We start from the raw sequence: 22262 nt of genomic DNA, 5'->3' as shown, positions 1-22262 counted from the left end.
TCCTCTTTGTCTAATCCTTAGTGTCTCTGAAAGCCGTCCCCATGGTGCCATCTGCCTTCTCACTAGAAAATGTGCTTGTGTTCTTGAAGCCCAAGCTTCAGTACTGCTCTGCAGCAGCACTCGGGAGGGGAAAGTGCAGCTGGACGGGCCCAGCCCCCAGAGCCGTGTGGGCGGTGCCACCGCTGTCCTGACCCTGGGCTGCCCCACCCTCCCAGGTTGTGAGGGGAAAGCCCTCTGCCCTTCTCTGTACCGCAGCCTGCTTCTCCTCTGTCCAACTGTAGCCCCAGATTTTCATCTCCATTGGTTTGTAGTTCTCCTCTCTCTCTTTTCTAGTAAAATAAGAAACTCAGAGTGAACTTCAGGAGCTCTCTCCCTCCATGTAGGAAGGACTAGATTCAAAGCACATGGAACTGACACCTGGAGAACTCTCTTCCTTCTTTCCCACTTCAGTGTTCAATGGTTTCCAGTTACTCATCTTCACTGAATACAACCTTAGGTCACACTCTAGTTATATTTTTTAGAAAATGGTGCCTTATATACAAATGTGAAATATAAACCAAACAATAGGATTAAGAACAATTGAGTTATATCGCCAAATATTACCACGTGGCACATTATGATGAAAAGATGAGCATATTTCTGGTCTGAGACTTGCTCTACTGCCTTCTTGACTCCTCTCAGCGGTGTCTACGTCATCTATAGTAGCTCTGAACCATGTTCAGAGAGAGAGACTCAGTGGCAACAAGCACCCAAATTGACTAGACTCTTTTTTTGTTGGCTAAATTCTTTGTTCTCTGCTTCCCTACAATACCTGTCCTTCCCTTTCCCTATTTCTCACTTGCCTGAGGACTGCTAGAACTTCTGGGAAAATGGCACTGATCAAGGTGAGAAGAATATAAACACAAGACAACTCAACTTTCCTGGCTTCAGGTATACCCCAAAAGAACTGAAAGGATATAGTTTTGCATGTGGTCCAAGGACATGAAGCCATACCAAACGAACCAGCTCTATCTGGTTCACAACTTAAAATCACCATGTGTCTAACACCTATTTAGAAAATAAGGCCGGGCGCGGTGGCTCACGCCTGTAATCCTAGCACTCTGGGAGGCCGAGGTGGGCGGATCGTTTGAGCTCAGAAGTTCGAGACCAGCCTGAGCAAGAGCGAGACCCCATCTCTACTAAAAATAGAAAGAAATTATATGGACAGCTAAAAATATATATATATAAAAAATTAGCTGGGCATGGTGGCGCATGCCTGTAGTCCCAGCTACTCAGGAGGCTGAGACAGGAGGATCCCTTGAGCTTAGGAGTTTGAGGTTGCTGTGAGCTAGGCTGACGCCACAGCACTCACTCTAGCCTGGGCAACAGAGTGAGACTCTGTCTCAAAAAAAAAAAAAAAAAAAAAAAGAAAAGAAAAGAAAGAAGAGCATTAAAGCATAACCATTGCGGATAGCTATGTGAGATATGATTTTGCTGTACTAAAAATAAGCCTATCCCAACTTTCTGTCACTAGCATGACATCCTTTAGGACAGTGGTTCTCAACTGGGAGCCATTTTGCTTGCAGATGACATTCAGCAATATCCAGAGACATTTTTGGTTACCACTGTCGGTGGTTGGGGGGGGGGGCGGTGGTGCTACTGGCATTTAATGGATAGAAGCCAAGGATGCTGCTACATGTCCTGTAACATACAGAAGAGTCCCTTATGACAAAGGTGTGTCCAATTCATAGTTCTGAGGTTGAGAAGCTCTGCTTTGGGGGATGCCAAGTTCTGTTGTATATTTTTTTCCTTTTCCTTTTGTTCTTGTGAATATTCACTGTTTGTTACCCAAAACGGCAGTATCATCTATTTTTGTCAGGCTAGAGGCATGACCAGCAATAGGTAGGAGCAATTTTAGGGAACTATTATGTTCACATGTCTTCCTCTCAAAGACCCTAATGGGGTACCCAAGTGGTGTCTAGGACCTGATGACTGGTACCAAAGGAGCTGCTGTGGACCTTGTCTGGACTTTGCCAAATGTGTGGTCTCCTTGGGCCACCCTGTGCATTCTGGCATGACAGTAGGTTGGCATTAGTATACTGAGGTCATTTCAGATAGCATAAGGTGGTGCTGGCCCATGCCTATATTTCCCTAACCCAGACTTAGAATATAATTTTCAGAAGAAAAAAACTTTGACTAAGTCTTTTTTTTTTTTTTTCTTTTTGAGACAGGATCTTGCTCAGTTGCCTGGGCTAGAGTACAGTAGTGTCATCATAGCTCACTGCAACCTCAAGCTTTTGGACTCAAGTGATCCTCCTGCCTCAGCCTCCCAAAGTGCTAGGATTACAGGAATGCGCCACTCCACCCAGCTTTAAGTCATTATTAAAATGTTAAAAAGTAGGCTTGTAGCTTTTTTGTCCTAATTTTCTCCATAAATATAGGGTCTCCTTTGGACTCTCCATTATTCAAGGTTTTCCTCCTGTACGTTGCCATGATGCTATATGACAGACACCGTGACCTCACGTCGGCCCCTCATCTGTTGGCCTGTGGTGTCCTCCGGGCTGCTGAGCTCAGCCAGGGGCTCTACTCTGTTGGGCTGTTAGCAGTATCTGGGCTTAGAGGTAGTAGGGGACTAAAAGAAGCCCTGGACTTGACTGACAGGACAGATCCAGCCCCAGCACCTTCAACATGCGCCTTCGCCCTGGGAGCCCCGGGAAGTAACTCTCTGCACCTCAGCCCCTCCCTGCGTTGCCTGCTCCACACATCCGGAAGTGCTTTGTAAACTAAAAGCCCTGTGTAAAAGCAGTAGGCCTGTGCTAGTTATGGAATTTCATTGCTCTCTCATCTCTTAAGGAGTTGGGTTTGTTTTCCAAATGGCCTCAAGTTACTTATTTTATCCTCAGACTGATCTATCTTAGGGAAAAGAAAAAAAAGGAAAGGAATTAAGTCATCAATATGGTACTATGGTTACAAGCCACAGCTTAGGAAGCTTGTAGATCTTGTGCGACCACAGAGGTTTTGAAGGTCTGGTGTGACTGTGGAGGTTCTGTATTTGAATATCGCGTGTTCCAATACACCCTGATAAGCAAATATGCAGTTTACTGAAGGGCGTCTTCAAAACCACACTCTGTCCTACCAATGCTTTCAGCAACTCCAAGGAGAAATCCAAGACTGGCGGCATCTGAATCTTTAGGAGGTGTATCTTCCTCGTGCTCTGGCTCTAAAGGTGGAGACCAGGCTTTCTCGGGCCTGCTCACGGGGCTCACACATGCTGGTTAAAAGAATCGGGTCAGTTTTGCGCTCTACAATGTTGAAAGGACAGGTCTTCAGGTGCTCGGACATGGAGGTGACTTCATTAAACTCCCAGCTCTTGATTTTGGAGAAGAGGCTGCTGAACTGCCAGATCTGTTGGGAAAGAGAGAAGCCCACAGGTGAACAATGGGGCCACACCCTGCGGCTGGCTTTATTTGAACAGTGTAAGGAAAGGCCTTTCTTTTCTTCCTGTTATTAGCCTCTGGCGTGTTTAGTGGCTGCTGCAGACATTGTTAGTTCCTTCCCCAGCATCCAATTCCTAGTTTCCCCTTCCAGTTAATAATCTCCTCAGCCAGCCCTGTAATTGTGAGGGAATGGCTAACAGCAGTCAGTGTATTGACACATACCCACCCCACGTTCCCTCCAGCATCAGTGATTAGTTTTAGAGTAGACAAGCTGTTCAAATCAGGACAATTAGTACCAATGAGAGTCTACTCCAGAACTTGTGTTTGAGATATCAAAAACCAGATTGTCTATCTCCTTCTGTACTTGAACTGGGAAGCTGCAGTCCTAGGAGCTGTCAGCAGCTACCAGGGACCACCAAGGGAGAACTGTCTTAGAATGGAGCCATTATTGAGGAAGTAAAAGAAAAAAATAGAAAGAAAAAAGGTCAGTTGGGGCATTTTTTTTGAGCTGCTAGATCAAATCTTACCTGAAGCCATTACCTTTGGACTTTTCAGTTATATAAGACAATAAATTCCTTTATTGTTTAGGAAACCAACTTTAGGTTGGTTTTCTATTGCTTAAAATTAAAGTATTCTAACTAATAAGGGTCTCACTAGAACAGGAATTTCATAGGAGAATTCTATGAGTCTGGTACTCAGTAAAACATCCTCTGATCTTTCTACCTGGGATGTGGTGGCAAAGTCAATAATTTTAAAATATGATTATGAGAGTAAGCATATAACCTGATACCCTTTCCACCCAACTACTTCACCCTCCATTTCTTGTCATTATTCCTGTATAAGAAAAGTATTCCCTGGGATCTTAAAACTACCTGTCTTTTTACTTTAAAAAGCCATGTTAATAGCAGTATCCTTTAGTACCAACTAAATTATTTTCCTTTCTGCAAGGAAATAAGTTCATACCAAATGATATCTAAGAATGGTCAGCAGTCATTGAATTGGGGACAAGCTTGAGCCAAAGAATGGGACTTCTAGTATTTAAATTAAATTATTTGCATCTGATTTTATAGAGGAAGATATTAGCAGTTTTAGACAATACTATTCCTGAGGGCAGTATCTTGGTCTCGTTCAAGTTTATCCCTAGCACAGGCAGTCAGTGTTTATTTAACAAATGGATGCAGACATGGATACATGAGGGACAGCCTTATAATCATTTTTTGAAGAAGAGTGCTCAGGGAATAAATAATGGGTGAAATATATAAGATGTTTTAGATATAATCAATAAAAATAGTTAATCAACAATTCTAACTCTCCAATGCCAGTTTGCAAATACCCATATATTAGGAAGAAACTCAACAGTGAGATTATAGAATTATTGGCCTAAGTAGGCATCATAAATTCATTTTTCATATTATCAACATATTTACCCTGAGAAAGGATGCTATGATCACCTGAGAGATGAACAATTAGGAGTCTCACATATGTATGGTCCAAGCTGGTAGGAGTGATAACACAGTTAAACAGACATGACTCACAAGGAAAAAGGAGTAACATTTTTCCTAAGGGAAAGATTCTTTGATTTATACAGCAGAGTTTTTGGAAAAATTAAATTAGCATTTGAACCAGGGGGAGGGGGGATCAGTGGGCCAAATTTATTTAGAATCCCAAAATGCCTTTCTCAAAGGCAAAAACTGTTCTAAAAAATTAGTTGACATGGAACTGAGGAGAGTTTGTTGGCCTACTGTATCAATCAGAGTCTGAGCAGGAAAAGATGGCACACTCAAACTGGGTAGTCTGAGTAAGATTTTAAAAAGGAATGCTTTACAAACAGGTAGGCCGGTGTGTACTCAGGGCTAGAGAGTTACTGCTTTAGGCCTGGAGGGGAGGCAGAAGGAAGGTCATTGGGACCGAGAGTAACTGTGTAGAGAGTGCCACCTTCCGTGGAGGGACAGTTCAAAGTGTCATGAAGGAGAGGAAGCATGCAAGGAGAAAAAGATACTTCACTCTCACTCTTCCCCTGCCTTCCATCTCCTGCTGATACAATCCATTAGATTAGCCCCACTGGCAGGTGGAGGGCTAGGGAGCTAGCTGAGGCAATCTGTACAGATCAGCCTCCTGGGGGCAGACCAGCGTGGAGAAGGAAGGAGAATGGATCATGTGAGCAAATGGAAGATATTGAGGAAACATTAGAGATAAACGGCACTACCATCTGGGTTGCTATTTGTATGTTCTAGACTGGCCTCTTTGAGTCAGTTTTATTTCCAGCAGCTGTTCCAATGCCTAGTGCAGTGCTTGGCACATAAGAAGCTCTTAATAAATATTTGAGGAATGAATGAATAAATAAATAAATGAGTGTTTACTTGCCTGTCTGTGGACTCTCCAGGAGGTGCCTCCGTGGGAATACCTCTTCTTCTTCCATTGCAGCAGGACCATCCCTCTCTCTTGTAGCAAAGTGGCGCAGATATTCCTCATCAGCACGGACACCTGGGAGAGCTGGGACAGGCTGATGCTGTCTAAGAACCCAGCAATGTACTGCAAAATCTCCAGGGGCAGGCTGGTTAGAGAATTCTGGCTTTTTCCTCTGTGGCCTGAGAGACGGTTGTTTTTCCTTCCCTCACTCAGCTCTGGAGCAACCTCTGGCTTGATGGCAAAGGTCTTGAGCTCCTGACTATAGATCACCTTTGCCTTTTGCCCTGGGGGACGGAAATAGTTTTGAACAAATGTGCATCCCAAGTAGGCGAGGGGGCATCGGTGCTGGAACCAGCCGTTGAGACATGACTGAATGTCTGTGTGAACATTCTTGAAGTGCAGGGGGAATTCATCCCTCCTGAAGAATTTGTTGCAAGTGAAAGTGAAAGCAGAGCTGCTCTTGTTGTGTCTCCTGGTCACACACTCGCTGTGGAGCTCCACGTGGAGTCCCCCAGGGCTGGCAGGGGTTACGAGGTCAGCTAGCACTGTCCCAGAGGAAAACTGTTCTGCCTCAAAGTTGTATGTCTGTGTGGCAAAATCCATGAACAGCCCATCAATGCTCCTGGATTCAGAGATGACGTGACCTTTGAGTTCTCTTTCCAAAGCACACTGGAGGGTGGTCTTGATGAGATCTGCTTTGGGCAGGTCCTCCACAGTGATGCCCAAATCTGAAGTATCCACGGCCTTGTGCTCACTTGGCCTACAGCTCAACATGGCATCTCCAAGTCGAGCTCGCTTTCCACAGTAGCTCACAGGAACTTTGAAGGTGTGAACAGTCTTAACTTCCTGAGCCTCAAGCTTGCCATAAACAAAGTCTCTCTCCTTAGGCGTACAAGCCGGCATCTGGCCAAAGTGAATAAGCATCCGCCCGTTGTGCACTAGATACATATTATAGTCCTTTGCATCCACAGCTGTTTTCAATCTTTCCAGAACACCATCCTGCCAAGGGGCAAGCCCTGTCGTTTCCACGGTTGTGTGAAAGTCCCGCTGTTTCTGGTTTTCCTGTGGTTCTTTCTCTTTGGCAGTGCCCTCTCCCTCTGCCTTGTTCTTGCCACCGGAAGTCTGTTCTTTCCCTGAGCCATTCCTGCTCTTGCTCTCACAGCTTGCTGAGGACTTTGCTAAAGCAGAGGCTGCATGCTCTTTGCTGAACATATTTTCCCACTTGCCAAACTTGTCCAGGTCCATCCCTTCTTTGGTTTTGGCTAAGGCCTCGCGTTCTTCTTGACTCAGCTCTGCCGCCTCCCCGTTAGTTGCCGACAGGCAGCCGTGCGGCAAACCGGCATCGACTCCTCCCACCGCTCCTCCCACGTCCTCCAGGCTGGCTTCCCCATTCACAGCTGGTTCCTCCTCAGTGGCATCTCTAGTTTCTGGGAAAAGTTCTACCATTTTCAAGGATCTGAAGAGGACTTTCTGGTCCTGCAGGGCCAGGGCTGTGTCCAAACACTCCTCGCTGGGAGGCTCTTTCATGATGTTCTCGTGAAGGGTGGTTTCCGAGTCCACGTTTGGCCAGCGGTTCCACTCCATGGAGCAGCAGACCACGCTGGCGGGGCACACCTGCAGGTGCTTGGCCAGCTTGTGGCGGGACATGGAAAGGGGACAGCCGTATTCCGAATTGAGGCACGGAACCTGCTCCAACGGGCAGAGAAGCGCGTGCTCTGCCTCTTTGCACATGTGGAAGGCAGCACCGCAGAGCAGGTGGCAGTTTATCACCAGGCAGGAGACGCTGGGCTCCACCGGAGCATGGCAGTGGCGGTTGAAGCATCCCTCACAATGCCTGTGCTGCCCCGGGAGGGGCCTGCGTGCCCTGCCCTGCACACATCATGGGCAACGGGAAAGAGAAAACAAGTGAATGCTGGAAGAGAAGCTCTACGCATGTCTGTGAGTGTGTTTTAATGGACTTAATTCCTGTTTATACGTACTATTTGTAGAAACCTTTTACTATATAGAGAATCACAGAGAAGAAAGCAAAAGTCAATCATAATCCCACAATCCAGAAATAACAACTATAAACACTCTTTTAAAATTTTTCTAATAGTTCATTGGGGGGTATGTTTAGAGTATAAAAAAAAGCTGAATGTAATGGACTACACTGTTGACAACTGTTATTTTTGAGTTGTGGATTATGGGTGACTTACATTACACAGTTAATACTATGAACACAATTTTGCATCCTGCTTTTTAACTTGGTATTAGAACAGGAGACTAATGGACTGTCTTATTAATTATTCTTTGTTTACTTTCTGCATAATGGCAGTGTAACGTTCCAGAATATGGGTGTGCTGTTATTCAACCAATTACCACCAGAGGGCGCGCGAGGAGGACAGCCGTCCTGTCTGGTGTTGCTCACGTTTGCATCCCTAGCGTCTGGCGCGGGGCCTAAACCTTTGTAGGTCTTTGTACTCAATAATGGTTGTGGAATGAAGGAATCGTTAGCCATTTAGATCATTGCTGGCTTTTTTGCTATTTTATTTTTAAATTTTCACTAAAAATCTTTGCTCACAGATCTTTCTCAACTCTCTGCTTTCTCCTTACTGTGTCAATTTCTTCCAAGTTCTGTTCAGCATCTTTGGTTTGACAAAAAGCTGATAAATACCATCAAACCATAAGGACAAGTCTGCCAGATGCTTGAGCTAAAGGCTAAATAAAGCAAGACCTGGACCTCTGGAACGCAAAACTCCAACAAAGCACCTGGTACTTACCATAGCTTCCCAATTTCTTCTTACTGCTTAAGTCTAGGGGAAAATATGAAAATATGAGTATGAATGATAAGTAAGATTAGTGAGAAAAGCATTGTGGTTATCTATATTCACAAGGGCCAAAGAGACTTCACATTGTCTCTCATTTAATTCCTTCTGCCACCTTGGAGGTGTCCTTGTCCCCATTTTGCAGTCAAGGCAACAGAAGCTTGAAGAAGTTAAGTAACCTGTCCCAGGTCACACAGCGATACAATCAACTTTGCCACCCAGGCCACATTGGCCCATGATCTTTTCACTGACCCACACTGCCCTCCTATGGGACATGTTACCGAGCATGGCATGAGGAACTTCCCCATTATCTCCCCATTATCTACTTGCAATTATCCTGGCATTCCAGGCATCCTTCCACCCCCAGTCTGGACCAAGTTACCTTCTAACCTTCTCTCCCATGGGGGCTTCCTGTCTACTTAGAGGTCAGCCTGATGTCCAGCTTGGTCTGGGGCAGTATGTCAGTGTCTGTAAAATATCCATCCATCCCGTGCCATTTGCCCTGGTGTATTCAGTGGTGCTATGGCTGGAGGAGGGGACAAAACCCCAAAGGCCCCAGAAACCCACAGAGAGGAGACTCAGGCAAGCGGAAGAGAAGGGCCCTGCTTTCAGGGGAATTAAATTACTCAGCTCTAGTCAGTTGGTCTCATGTGGAATGTGTTGCCAGATCTTCTGGTTTTTCCAGAGAAAGCGGGGAGGCAGACTTCTGTGAGTGGTGGTATAGTGTAGTGGTTAGGAGGCAGACTGCACAGGTTTCAACAGTGACGCTACACGTCGTAGTTATGAGACTTTGAGAAAGTTGTTTAACCTCTTTGTTCATCAGTTTCCCCATCTGTAAAGGGAGGATAATAATTGTACCTATCCCACAGTGTTGTTGTGAGGAGTAAATGAGTTAAATACACATGAAACTCTTAGAACAGTGCTTGTCTCATAGGGAGTGATCTATACATGTTTGCTATTATAAAATAAGTGCTTTATATTTCATAATAATGCAAAATATTTTATTATATAATTTATCAAAATAAGAATCCTCAGAATTTTAAATATTGGAAACTAATTTAAAAAGACAACAACACTCTATTTGAGCCAAGAAAAAAAAACGTGAACACTGACTAGATAAAATCAGCAGGTTGCAAGTTTGCAGTACCTGGTCTAGAGAATTTGTAGGAATTTTGGCACTGTGTTAGTCTGGAGTGGGGTAGGGAGGTCAGCATCCAAAAGTCAGAAGATGCAGAATTTTAAAATGTTATTTTACTTTAGGATTTGCCAATTCATGTGGGTTAATTTTTCCCCAACTTTTTTTGGAAGTATTTCAAACACACACAAAAGGTGAAGTAATATATACAATGAACACCCAAATATATTCTATCTAGATTCAACAATTTTTAACATTTTGCCATTTTTGTGCTCTCTCTCTCTTCTCTCTGCGCTCTCTCTCAAGTCCCCATACATGCGCACATACACACATTTTTGGCCAAACCACTTGAAAATAAGTTGCTGATATGATACTTCATCCCTAAGTACTTCAGCATGTGTTTTCTAAGAATAAGGACATTTTCCTTTGTAATCACAATAGCATTATCTCATATATGAAAACTAAAAATAATTTTTCTAATATCATGTAACATGTTGTCTATATTTAAATTTCTTCAGTTGTCCTAAAAGTGTCTATTGTATTTTTTTTTAATTCTTAATTTTTGAAGGATCTTTTAAAGGTCAATTTATTGCATTTGGGTGTTAAGACTTTTCAGCTTCTTTTAATCTAGAACAGTCCCCTAGCTGTTCTTTTTCAGAGAGACAGCCTTAAATCTCAGGGAAACTGCAGTCTTTTTCATTCATTTATTTGTTTGTTCATCCACCTATCCATCCATCCATCCATCCAACATACATTTGTTGATTACCTGCCATGTGCTAGTAAGTTAGCATTAGGGTCACCTGGACTGCTTGTTATAGTGATTCTTAGAGACTATTGTCCATTAGAATCAGCTGTGATGCTTGTCAAACCTATAGTCTGCACTGTTCAATATAGTAGTCACCAGCCACATGTGGCTGGCTATTTAAATGTAAATTAATCAAAATGAAATAAAATAATTCAGTTCCTCAGTCATGCTAGCCCCATTTCACGTGCTCAAAAGCCACATGTAGTTATTAGCTGCTCTAGTGAACAACACAGAATAGAACATTTCCATCTTTATAGAAAGTTCTACTGTTATAGATGCTGGCCACATCCCTGACCTGAGCCAAGGTGTGTTCCTGTAATTTACATACTTAACATACTCCCCGTCTGAATCTTATGCACATTAATAAATGAGAACCCTTGTTCTACGTCCCACTGGTGCTATTAAGTGTGAAAAAGGGATCATGCCAGAATGCTTTATACTCCTAATAGCCTGAATCAGGAGGCAGATAAAAAGTTGCAAGCCAGAACATCAAAGAGATTCAGGGCCTAGTAGAAGTTAAACCAAGGTGTTAAAGCCAGAGAAGAAACTGAGCAGAATGGGATGGCTGAGAGGGATGGACTGTGCTGTGGTCTGAACATTTGTGTTCCCCCTAAAATTCATATGTTGAAATCTAATCTCCAATGTGAGGGTATTTGGAGATGGGGCCTTTGGGAAGTGATGAGATCATGAGCTTCAAATACTACTGCAAAGTTAAGAACAATGATGACAATGCCACTGCTTATGAGAGATTCCCAAAGAGCTCAAATGTGACAATTCAGCTGTGCAGTGGGACCCTTGGCCATTCAAAATGTGTTGCTTGCACGGAGGGGAGGAGAAAGCTATTAAGCACACACTACAGTATTGGCAAGGCCTTTGTCCTGCTTGGGAGAATGTGACCATCCACTTTCTATACAGAAGAGAAATTCATCAATAAGGATGGAGTCTGGCTGATTCTGAGTCTCCTGGTAGTTTGTAGGTGGGGAAGAAGAGGCCGATCACAAATGGAACAAGCCTATGTGAACAAAGCTACCAGTACCAGCAATGTCTAACTTCATACTTGCCACCCTGTTCTGCCACTCTGAACTTGAGCTCAGTCCCTGGGAAGAGAGAAGAAGGGCTGGCTAGGTCTATGTGCTCCATCTGTGTAGTGAGAACTCTGCTCCAGCAGCAGGGATATGTCTGGCTAGAGGTACATTGTGATGAACTCTAAGCCCAGTCATTTCTTACCCTTCAGCATTAAAGAGTATGCTTCTAGGGAACAGTATTATTGAAGCTGGAAACATTTGTGGTATAGCCTTATTGCTCTCCACCTCTTTGAAGTTATTTGAAAATATCCCTTTAAGAGAAAACAATGACAGTGGACAACAAAGATGCTTTTTTAAATGTTGCTATTTAAAGACCTTCTGCCAGGCTCTGGAGCTATACCAGGTGAGTGACTTTGAGAGAGGACGTGTGCGGAGTAGAAGGGCATGGCAAGTGACCACTCTGAAGCAGTTTGGCAGTGGAAGGAAGAAAGACAAATATAGTGTAAGGGCACAAAAAAATCACATGTGAACCCTTTGTGGTATATCGGAGGGAAATTGTTCCTACTGAGATAAGGGTCAATCTGGAATTCCTGATAGCGCGATTATGGCTGGGTGAGTAGGGTGATCCATCATCCTCGTTTGCCTGGGACTCTCCTGGTTTAGCACTGAAAGTCCCCAGTCCCAGGTGAATATGGACAATTGATTGGTCACCTTAAATTGGAGCCAATTGGTGTTGCCTGAAATTGATCAAATTAGATATATCATTGGTTTGCCTTGTGATAGAAGATGGCCTATTCTCTTAATCCTCTCTGTTCCAGTCCACAGTGACAGGGTGACTGGATCCTTATCCTCCATGGGGTTTGTCTGACTTTCCTAGGTTGAGAGGTTTCTCTGAGTTTTGGGTGTCAGGGAGGAAGAGAAATAAAATTTTAGTGTCTTTTATGTGCTTTTATAAAATATCTCATTTAATTTTCACAGCAACCGTATGAGGTGGATATTGCCATTCCTAGTTTAGAGCTAAGGATACCGAGGCATGAAGAGGCCTAGGTTTCTCTGGCTTCATACTTTGTACCTTTTCCTACACCACACTTTGTCCCTCAGAGACTCACAGACGTATGTGGTCCGTCCTCATGATCTGGGGAGAGTGCAAGCCCATGGCTAGAGTTGAGGCACAGAATAGTGTTCACAGGAGACTCTTTCCAGATTGGACTCTTCTGGGCCACAACCCATACCGTGCCCCCTCTGAGTAGAGGGAAAAAGAGGAGCATTTAGGGCCGATGGCTTTGCATTTCAGGGACTATAAATGTGAAAGGGAAGGGTTTAGGATTAAAAATCTGCACTACAATATGGATTCTGAGATTTAAAATGAAACGCCTACTAAATCAGAGCACACAGATTATAGAAACTCTTCACTGTGAGAAAGTTGACAAAAACCTATGCCTGAGACAGAGAATGGTTATCCAGATGCCATTTCCCCCTACAATTTCTATGCCCTATGTTCACCTTTAAAGTCTTGCTTTCTACCCGGGAAGGCAATACAGCCATCCTCTTAAAAATGAACTTCAGTCAAGTATATGGCCAACACACTCTCCCCAGAACATGAGTTTTAAAGTTCTTCTGTTTAGAGGAGACAACAGTCAAAATAATATAATTTAGGCTTAAATAGTCCAAAGATCTATATGGAACTAGATTTTACTGGTTGTACTGGGTGTAGTTTTAAATGGAATGTAAGTCAGTGGAAGAACCAGGTGTGTGAGTTTGAGGCATGGCTGTTTCTTTAAAGAACTTGGGAAGCATTTAGAACCCAGCAAGGGGGTAACGACTTGATTTGATGCAGGTTGTGGTGCTGTGTGGACTACTCAGAAAGGAGTAAATTGATAAGCAAAGGCAAGGTAGCTAGAACAGTGGGTCTCAATAGCATCAGCATTACCTGTGAGCTGGTTAGAAATGCAAACTCCTGGGCCCCAGCCCAGGCCTACGGAATCCACCTGATCCTGATGTAAGCTCAAATTTGAGAACCACTGAGCTAGAAGCAGCTTGGTATTGTGTCCCAGTCAAAAAGGAACTACTACCAGTTAGATAGGAAGGCCTTGATGAAAGATCTGGAAAGCCATGGGCAAATTCTATCCACTTCTATTTCCACCACCACTGCCGGAGTCCAGGCACCATCATCTCTCATCCAATCTGGTGCAATGGCTTTATAACCAGTGCCACCCCTCCCATCTCGCACCACCTCATCCATATTCACCAGCAGAGTGATTTTAAAAATTAGGTTATACTTTCCCACTTAATAGGATTCCCATCACAAGGGCTAAACCGTGAAGTCCTTACCTTGGCCCACAAGGCCCTGCAGGAGCTGTTTCCTGCTTGCACCTGGCCTTGTACCCTCGTGCACTTTGCCCCAGCCTTGTCACTCATCCCAGCGTAGGGCCTTTGTACTTACTCTTCCTACCAAGAGGACCTTCCTCTGCTCCTTATTTGCCCTGTGGGCTCCTTTTTGCCATTTATTATAGATTTCAGCTTCCATGTTACCTCCACAGAGGCTCGCCTGACACCCCGAATACAAGGTAAATCGATGAGCACTCTCGTGAATTAGCTGAGTAATTTTTGATGTTATTTAATCTCCCTAAAGCTAATTTATTCATTCATAAAATAGGGCTCATCATAAGCCATAGGATTGTATCTGCATCAAATGAGATAAAATAGGGAAAGTGTCTAATATATGAGTAACTCAACTGTTAGTCCTTCCTCCATGAGGAAGGTCATTGTCATGGTCACCTCCCTTGTCCAGACTTTCATTTCTTCCTGTTACATCCTCCTGTAGCCCTTGGCTGACCTTTCAATTTTCAATTCCTCCTCGGTCCAACTATCTTATGCACCATTACCAGCTTAATAATCTCCAAACCCTATTTTTTTTTAAAAAGAATCTTATCTTATTCTTTTAAGAATGTAAATCCTCCTACCTCCCCCAACCCCTTTTGACCCCTAAGCACTTAGGAATTCAGAAAGTACTGCTTCAGACCTGGGACCTTTTAGATGCCACAAAAACAACTTGAGGGCATCTTTGTTTCCTAGGCCCAAATTTGTAATGTTTAGTGTTCACCTACTTATTCTGCTCATTAAGAAGAAACGGAGGGTGCTGATTGGACTTGGCTTCTCTCTGTGATTGGCTGTGCGAGTTAGCACAACCCGCTGGAAGTTGCTGTGATGCTGTGAGTGGTGAGAGGTTCTGAAGACAGGCCACGTTGGAGCCCAAGTGCTGCGGCCAGCAGGTATGTGCAGGCAGTGGTAGGAGCTCTGACGGGAATACCAACGGTCTGGAGGACCCGTGGGAATGGGCTCCTGGGGACTGGAGAGTGAGTGCAGCTGACACTGTCCCCAGCACTCAATCAATGTTCTTTGAGTGGGACTGAATTGAATTAAATTGAATAGAACCCTAAAGAAGGCAGCATAAAGAAGGAGCTGTGAGAGCAATTTGAAACAACTTTAGGAGAGTGTAGTGATGTCAGATGTATGCTAATTGGGGGTGTTTTTGTTTTAACGCAGAAAAAGAAATCTTTTCATGTTAGATTAATGTAGCCTTCACTGAATGGAAAAGACTTCAGTGGGCTCAAATTAAAACAGACACTCTGAGTGCTGCCAGAATTGCTTCCAGAGGATTAAAAAAGAACAACACATTCTTTTAAACACTTGGAGTCATAGAATCAGGAATTTGGATTAGGCTAATAACCAGAAACCCTCTATTCAGGAGCTTCTCAAACTTCAAAGTGCACAGAAATCACCTGGGCAATCTTTTTAGAATGCAGATTCAGATCCAGTAGGACTGGGCTGAGACCTGAGATTCTTCCCTGATAACCAGCTCCAGGCAGTGCTGAAGGTCCAAGGACCTCACTTTGAAAGGAAAAGGTCTAGATGAATTAACTCTGTATTTCCTAGTGGAGAACACAGGCCCAGAGAAGTTAAAGAGTCTTGCCCATGTTCCCAGGGCCTCTGGCTCTACTCACATGCCTTTTTCCTACTTTACCTTGATGTTTATTGAGAGAGTGTAGAAACCATAGCGCCACACAGAGCTACCTGCATGGTGGTGGCCAAGGGCGTGCTGGCAATTTAGATGGCGCCAAGGGCAGACTAGGACGGGGCCTGGAAGAATGAGGAGGAGGAGGTGGTGACTGGTGTCACCGGCCAACCGAGTCATGATAACACATATGGCAGGTGTATTTAAATCAGTGACTCAAGCAAAAGAGAATGGGATTAACAGATAATAGTTTTAACATTCTTTACTGTGATTTTAAAGTTAGTAGGCAGCCAGGGTTGATGTCAGGGAGATATTTTTAGGCAAGGGGCCTTCTCAGCACCTGGCATGATGTCAGTGACTAACTATTGTGCCTCCTCATGTGGCTAGCCCTGGCAATAATGATTTTATTTGTGAACTTTAACTTCAGTGAAGGTGACAAGATTAAAAGTTAAAGGTCAAAGATATTCTTTAACTTTTAACTTTTTAGCCAGCCATCAAATTAGTTGCTTTAATTATACATTGTTGACCTATTTCTCTGCTATGGAGATATTTAATTCCAGGTAAATGTATAAAGTTAACAAAGCAATCCCTTTGCCTCTTGTTTTTTTTTTTTTTTGAGACACAGTCTTGCTCTGTCACCCAGGCTAGAGTGCAGTGGTGCCATCATAGCTCACAGCAACCTCAGACTCCTGGACTCAAGTCATCTTCCTGCCTCAGCCTCCCGAGTAGCTGGGACTATAGACATGGGCCACCGTGCCTGGCTAATTTTTCTTTTTTTTATAGAGATGGGGTCTCTTTGAACTCTTGGCCTCAAGCAATCCTCTCGCCTCCAGCTCCCAAAGTGTTAGGATTACAAGCATGAGCCACCATGCCCACCTTCACTCTTGAAATTTTAACACAGTTTGCTGAGGATAATTCCCACACCTGGTTCTACAATCTTGGGCTTATGGGCTATGATTTCAGTACCTTCACTATACCCTAAAAACATAATCATCCTCCCCCAGATCTATTCAACATCATGATCTGCAGTTTTCCATCTATGCTAGAAATCTTTCTACCTTTAAACTTTTTAGTTATTTAATTAGCTAATTAATTCTCATATCTGGTGCTTGTGTATTGGTATCAGTATTTTAAATTGCTGTTGTATTGGCTAAGAAAGTGAGTAAGTAGCTGGGTTATCTGGGGTAGCTGTGAGTCAGGCCTATCTGCTCAGTTACTCCTAGGCCAACACACCCTAGTGTCACTGGGACAGCACCCTAGCATGCACCTTGGAGACCTCCATGCCATGAAAACCCTGGAAAAATTAAATGAAGTTAGGTAATTATACACAGTGAATTTGATTGTGCCCAGCAAACAGGTATAATTATAACCCAGAGTCATGGGGTACACATGGGGGTTTCAGAGGTAAGCAGAAAGGAACCAGGATTAGGGTGTCTGAGTAGTTGCCTTAGTCCTCTTTTTACTTGGTTGGTGGCTTCAGTCTGTACACTTCAAAGTTCACAGGGTACATAATCCCTTTTGCTGCATAGGCCACTTCCCAGGATGTCCTTAGTTGAACTTTGAACCAAAGAAAAACAAGGAAATAAACACTGCTCCTTTACCCCTGCCAATTTTTTTTTGTGCATGCAACACTATACAGTTACTCCAGAAGCTAGAAATAATCTGTCTACATTTTATAACTTTTGATACCCCAAGTAACATTAGTCATGTTACTTTTGTTCCTCTGGATTTGCAAATTTCAGATTTGTAACAGTTTTTTATTTGGGTGCATAAGCCTATATAAGTTTTTCAACTTGTAAAATACTTGCACTTATGTTCTATGGATGCATTTTGGATTCAAGAGAGCTGGGGAGGAGAGAGCCACATTTAGGGAATATTGTTGGAGGAAAAATGGTTTTAAACTCTGCAGGCAGAGTTTCAGTAGTACATGCAGTAAATACAGTTGTGCTACATTAACTGGTGGTGTGACACAGGAAATGGAAATTAAGCTACATGCAAATGTTGATGGGAGAAAAGATCACAGCACTTGGACTTTAGAAAGTAAGAGTTCTGGGCCTCCCACCTATTTCCTCATCATTGTCTCTGTCCCCCAACCTCACCCCCATTACCACGGTGTAATTAAAGATATCACATAACTATCCTGATTGATTGTAGAAGGAAAAAAACTAAGCTGTCAGAAAGCAGGTGATCTCTTCTTCTAAGATTTTAAATTTGAAACAAGAGTTTACACGTGGCTGGCTCTCATTCTCAGTGCTAGCCCTTTTCCCTCTATACATAACTAATTTGCCTAACAACCCTCCTCCTCAGGGCACAAAGGTGATGTGCACCTCAGCCTTGTTTGCATGTTCACCCTCCGAATGTCCCCTTACTGCACCTGCTCATGTTTGCAAAGCTTACCTGAATGGAACGGGCTGAGTCAGCATCTGCTTCACCTGTGTCCCTGATTGTGCGCAAGCAGATCGTGGGGAGGTGGCTGGGGTGCATCCGCTGCAGCAGAGGACAGAGCTCTGTTGGGAAGGCAGGGAAAGGAGAGAAATCTTCAACACAAATAGTTCAAGTGTTTCGAAGTTAAAAATAAAACTATATCACAAGCGGCAATGTGACCAAGGCTCAGCTTACGACTTTTTCCTTCCTCCGTATTTATCAACACTGGGTCTCTACTGGAGTGGCATTTAGCAGGGGAAACCAGATGGGAAGTGTGGTTTTATATCAATGGGTTTTCTTTCCCTCGAGGAAGGAGGAAAATCCTTTTAAGAAGGATCATTTTTCAAGGCCAAAGCAGCCTCTCAGACTCCTGCATGTGCAGTAGGCAGGCCCAGCTGTGCTGGAGGAGGCTAGTGGAGAATTCAGGACGGGCCGCTGCTCTAATTATAACCATGCTTCTCACCCAAACCCATCACTGGCTGAAGCAGCAACTTGTGCAAGTGACAAGCTGTCCTGCTTCTGTATCTCCTGTTTCTTGTCATGACAAGTAAGTGGCTGTCCTCTCTTAGTCTTTGTCTTTTCCAGGTGGCTGGGAAAGGGAGAGTTTGTAATTCAGAAATTGGGCAGGGATGTAAGTCCAGTGAGAGAGAATTAGAGGTAGTAGAAGGCTTAGCTATCATTTAGCCCAGCTTCCTCTTTTTACCGACAAGGAGACAGAGGTTCAGAGAAAGTAAATTGCGCATCCAAGGTCACACAGGTCACTAGCGGAAGAGCCAGAGGAAAGACCTGCTCAGTTCTTCGAACTCCCTGTCTAGTGTTCTTTATCTTACGCTCTTCAAATAAACTCATTCAGCTATCTTCTGAGGAAAGAAAATATAGAATCCTGAATTTATTAATTTCTAAGAATGTGATTTTGACCAAGTTACTTAACCACTCTCTCAGTTTTCCCAGTTATGAAATGGAAATAACACTTGGTGTGACTACGTGGATCTGTGTTAACATATTAATTAATGCATTAATATGTTAAATACATAAAGCACATGAATGTCTAACTCATACCAAGTGCTGCATAATGTTAGCTGTTATCTGAATGTATTTGAATGTATTCTGACTAAAACAAGATATGTTATAACCTGCTGTAATTAGCAGTCACTGAATTCCCCTTTCCCCCGGATTCTTGAATGCCTATAAGCCCATGTAGGTACACTTATTTGGAGTAAGCAACTGACAGTTGGAAATTGTAAAAATTTTCTATATCGATCTTGTATTTCAAACCTTTGCTGAACTCGTTTATTAGTTCTAATAGTTTTCTTGTGGATTCCTTAGGATTTTCTACATAGAAGATCATGCCATCTGTGAATAGAAGTATTTTTACTTCTTTCCAGTTTGGATGCCTCTTATTTCCTTTTCTCACTGTACTGCCCTGCCTGGAACTTCTAACACTGTGTTTAACAAGAGTGGTGCGGAGTGACCATACTTGACTTGTTCCTGATCTCAGGGGGAAAGCATTTAGTCTTTCACCAATAAGTATGATAGTACCCGTGGATATTTATAGATGGCGTTTATCAAGTTGAAGGAGAGGAGTTTTTAGTTTGTCCTAGTTTGTTGAGTGTCTCTATTATGAAAGGGTGTGGAGTTTTGTCAAATGCTTTTTCTGTGCCTATCAAGATGATCATGTGATTTTTGTCCTTTATTCTATTAATATTGTGTATTACATTGATGGATTTTTGTATGTTGAATCAATCTTCCAGTCCTGTGGATAAACCCAACTTAGTCATGGTACATAATTCTTTTTATATGTTGTTGGGTTACATCTATATTCATAAGAGATAGGTTGAACATCTCTAATCTGAAATCCGAAATGCTTTAAAATTCAAAACTTTTTGAGCACCAGCTAGACACCACAAGAGGAAAATTTCACACTTGACCTCATAGGACGGGTCATAGTCAAAATGTAGTCAAAACTTTGTTTCATGGGCAAAATTATTTAAAATACTGTATAAAATTACCTCAGGCTATGTGTATAAGGTATATATGAAACACACAAGAATTTCAGGTTCATTTTATTTTATTTTTTTTCCCTCTACACAAGGAAACAAGAATTTCATGTTACTTGGGTCCCTTCCTGGTCCCAGGCATTTTGCATAAGGAATACTCATCTGTAGTCTGTAGTTTGCTTGTGATGTCTTTGTTCAGTTTTGGCATAACAGAATACCTGAGACTGGGTAATTTTTAAAGAACAGAGATTGATTTCTTACAGTTCTGAAGGCTGGGGAGCCCAAGATGGAGGGGCTTGAATCTGGGGAGGGCCTTTGTGCTTTGTCATCCCTGGTGGAAGGGCGAGAGAATGACAGAGCAGTGGCGGGGAGGGAGGGCAGAGGAGGAGGAGGAAAGAGAGGGAAGAGGGAGAAAGGAAAGGAGTGGAGGAAAATGCTCAAACTCATCTTTTTAGCAGGAACTAACTCCTGATATAACCCACTCCCAAAGCAATGGCATTAATCCATTCATGAGGGCTCTATTTATTAATGATCATCACTTAAGGTCTCACCTCTTAACGCTGCTGCCTTGGGGATTAAGTTTGAACACATGAACTCTGGGGGACACATTCATGCCATAGTAAGCTCTATTCACAGCATTTCTATTCCTTGTGGAGATTTGGTACTTTGTGTCTTCCTTGGAATTGTCCATTTCATGTAATTTGTTGGCATTCAATTATTCACAATATTTCTTTATAATGTTTTTGGTAGTAAAATCCCCTTTATAGTCTGACAATTTCTATTTTCTTTTGGTCAATTTAGCTAGTTTTGTCATTTTGTTGATCTTTTCAAAGAACCAGATTTTGGTTTTATTGATTTTTCTCTATTGCTTTTCTTCTGTTCTTTCATTTCTGCTCTAGGCTTTATTTCCTTCTTTCTGCTTTCTTTGGACTTAGTTATTATCTATCTCACATAATGATTATGTATTTGTCAAGTTTCCCAAAGAATCTTGTTAATTTCTGTTTCATATATTTTGAGTATATGTTATTAAATATATACAAGTTCAGAATTATATCTTTCAGATTGTTTCTTTTGTTGTACTTTATTTCTAACAAAGGCTTTTGCTTTAAAGTTTAATTTGGTAGATATTAATAAAACTATGCCATCTTCTTTCCTTTTTTAAAAAATTATTGATTTGAAACCTTCCTTTTACTTTTTTTTAAAATTTTATTTTATTTTTAGAGATGGAGTTTCACTTTGTTGCCCTGGCTGGAGTGCAGTGGCATGATCATAGCTCAATGCAGCCTTGAGCTCCTGAGCTCAAGTGATCCTCCCAGCTCAGCCTCCCACGTAGCTGGGACTATAGGCGTGAGCCATCATGCCTGGCTCCTTCTCCACTATGTTTGGAGAACACATTTTGTATGCTTTCCGTCCTTTTAAATTTATTATTTTTGTTCAGACACAGTGAAAAAAAAGGAAGAAAAATAAAACAATAAGTTTATTATTTTATGGCCTCAAATGCCTTTTATCAAAAACATTTTCTATGTCATTTTTTAAGTTTTAAAGTTTTCTCCACAGGTCTTAATTTTCTTTAATTCCTAGATATCTTAAATTTTTTATTGAGAGGTACTTATTTTATTAATTTTCTTTATTATTGGTGTTGAGAAATGCTATTAATTTTGTTGGTTATGTAGCTGGAAAATGTGCTAAAATGTCATTCTAAAAGTTTGATTTTGTTAATTTTCCTACATAATCATCCCATCTTCAAAAATCTGTTTTACCCTCTCCTATGCCTGTTTTTATACCTCTTACTATGTCTGGACTGTTGAATTATGTTAAAACTAATGGTGATGATGATTTCTCCTCAACTTTGGACTGAAAATCCCTTTTTAAACCCCCCAAACATAAAGACTGGAAATAAAATGTAAGTTTATAACCTTCTGTCATCAATAGTGGATGACCCCAAAAGCCACTGTCCCTGTTTTAAAAAGTCCAAGACAGCTTTGGGAAGAGGGAATTTTGGAGTTTTATTGGCTAAAGGACTAGGAAGACATCTCCCCAGAGAGGATTATGAGGCTGATTGTGTAGTGCTGAGCTATATGTGGAAAACTCTAGTTATTACAACATTTTCATGGAAATCAAAGAGAGAAAGACCCAGACATTTGGGTTAAAAACCGAAGGAAAGAAAATAATCATATATAAGATGCAGGAAGATCTCTCTTCTAAATGGTCTGGTATTTATTAGTACTTTGA

General features: G+C 42.4%; 1 protein-coding gene across 1 annotated transcript; it reads right to left on the bottom strand.

The window, feature by feature from the left end:
* Positions 1-3168: 3168 nt before the first annotated feature.
* FBXO40 (F-box protein 40) lies at positions 3169-18093 on the bottom strand. The gene is made up of 3 exons (XM_069471976.1): positions 18007-18093; positions 5781-7694; positions 3169-3384 (listed from the first exon to the last, which is right to left on the bottom strand). Exons 1-3 carry the CDS (start codon positions 18091-18093, stop codon positions 3169-3171), a joined length of 2217 nt encoding a protein of 738 aa, XP_069328077.1.
* Between the last annotated feature and the right edge of the window lie 4169 nt (positions 18094-22262).

This window comes from Eulemur rufifrons, chromosome 7 (genome assembly GCF_041146395.1).
Source record: "Eulemur rufifrons isolate Redbay chromosome 7, OSU_ERuf_1, whole genome shotgun sequence".
Lineage (NCBI taxonomy): Eukaryota > Metazoa > Chordata > Mammalia > Primates > Lemuridae > Eulemur > Eulemur rufifrons.
The sequence above is the reverse complement of the archived record's forward strand: the minus strand, read 5'-3'. Positions and strand labels throughout refer to the sequence as shown.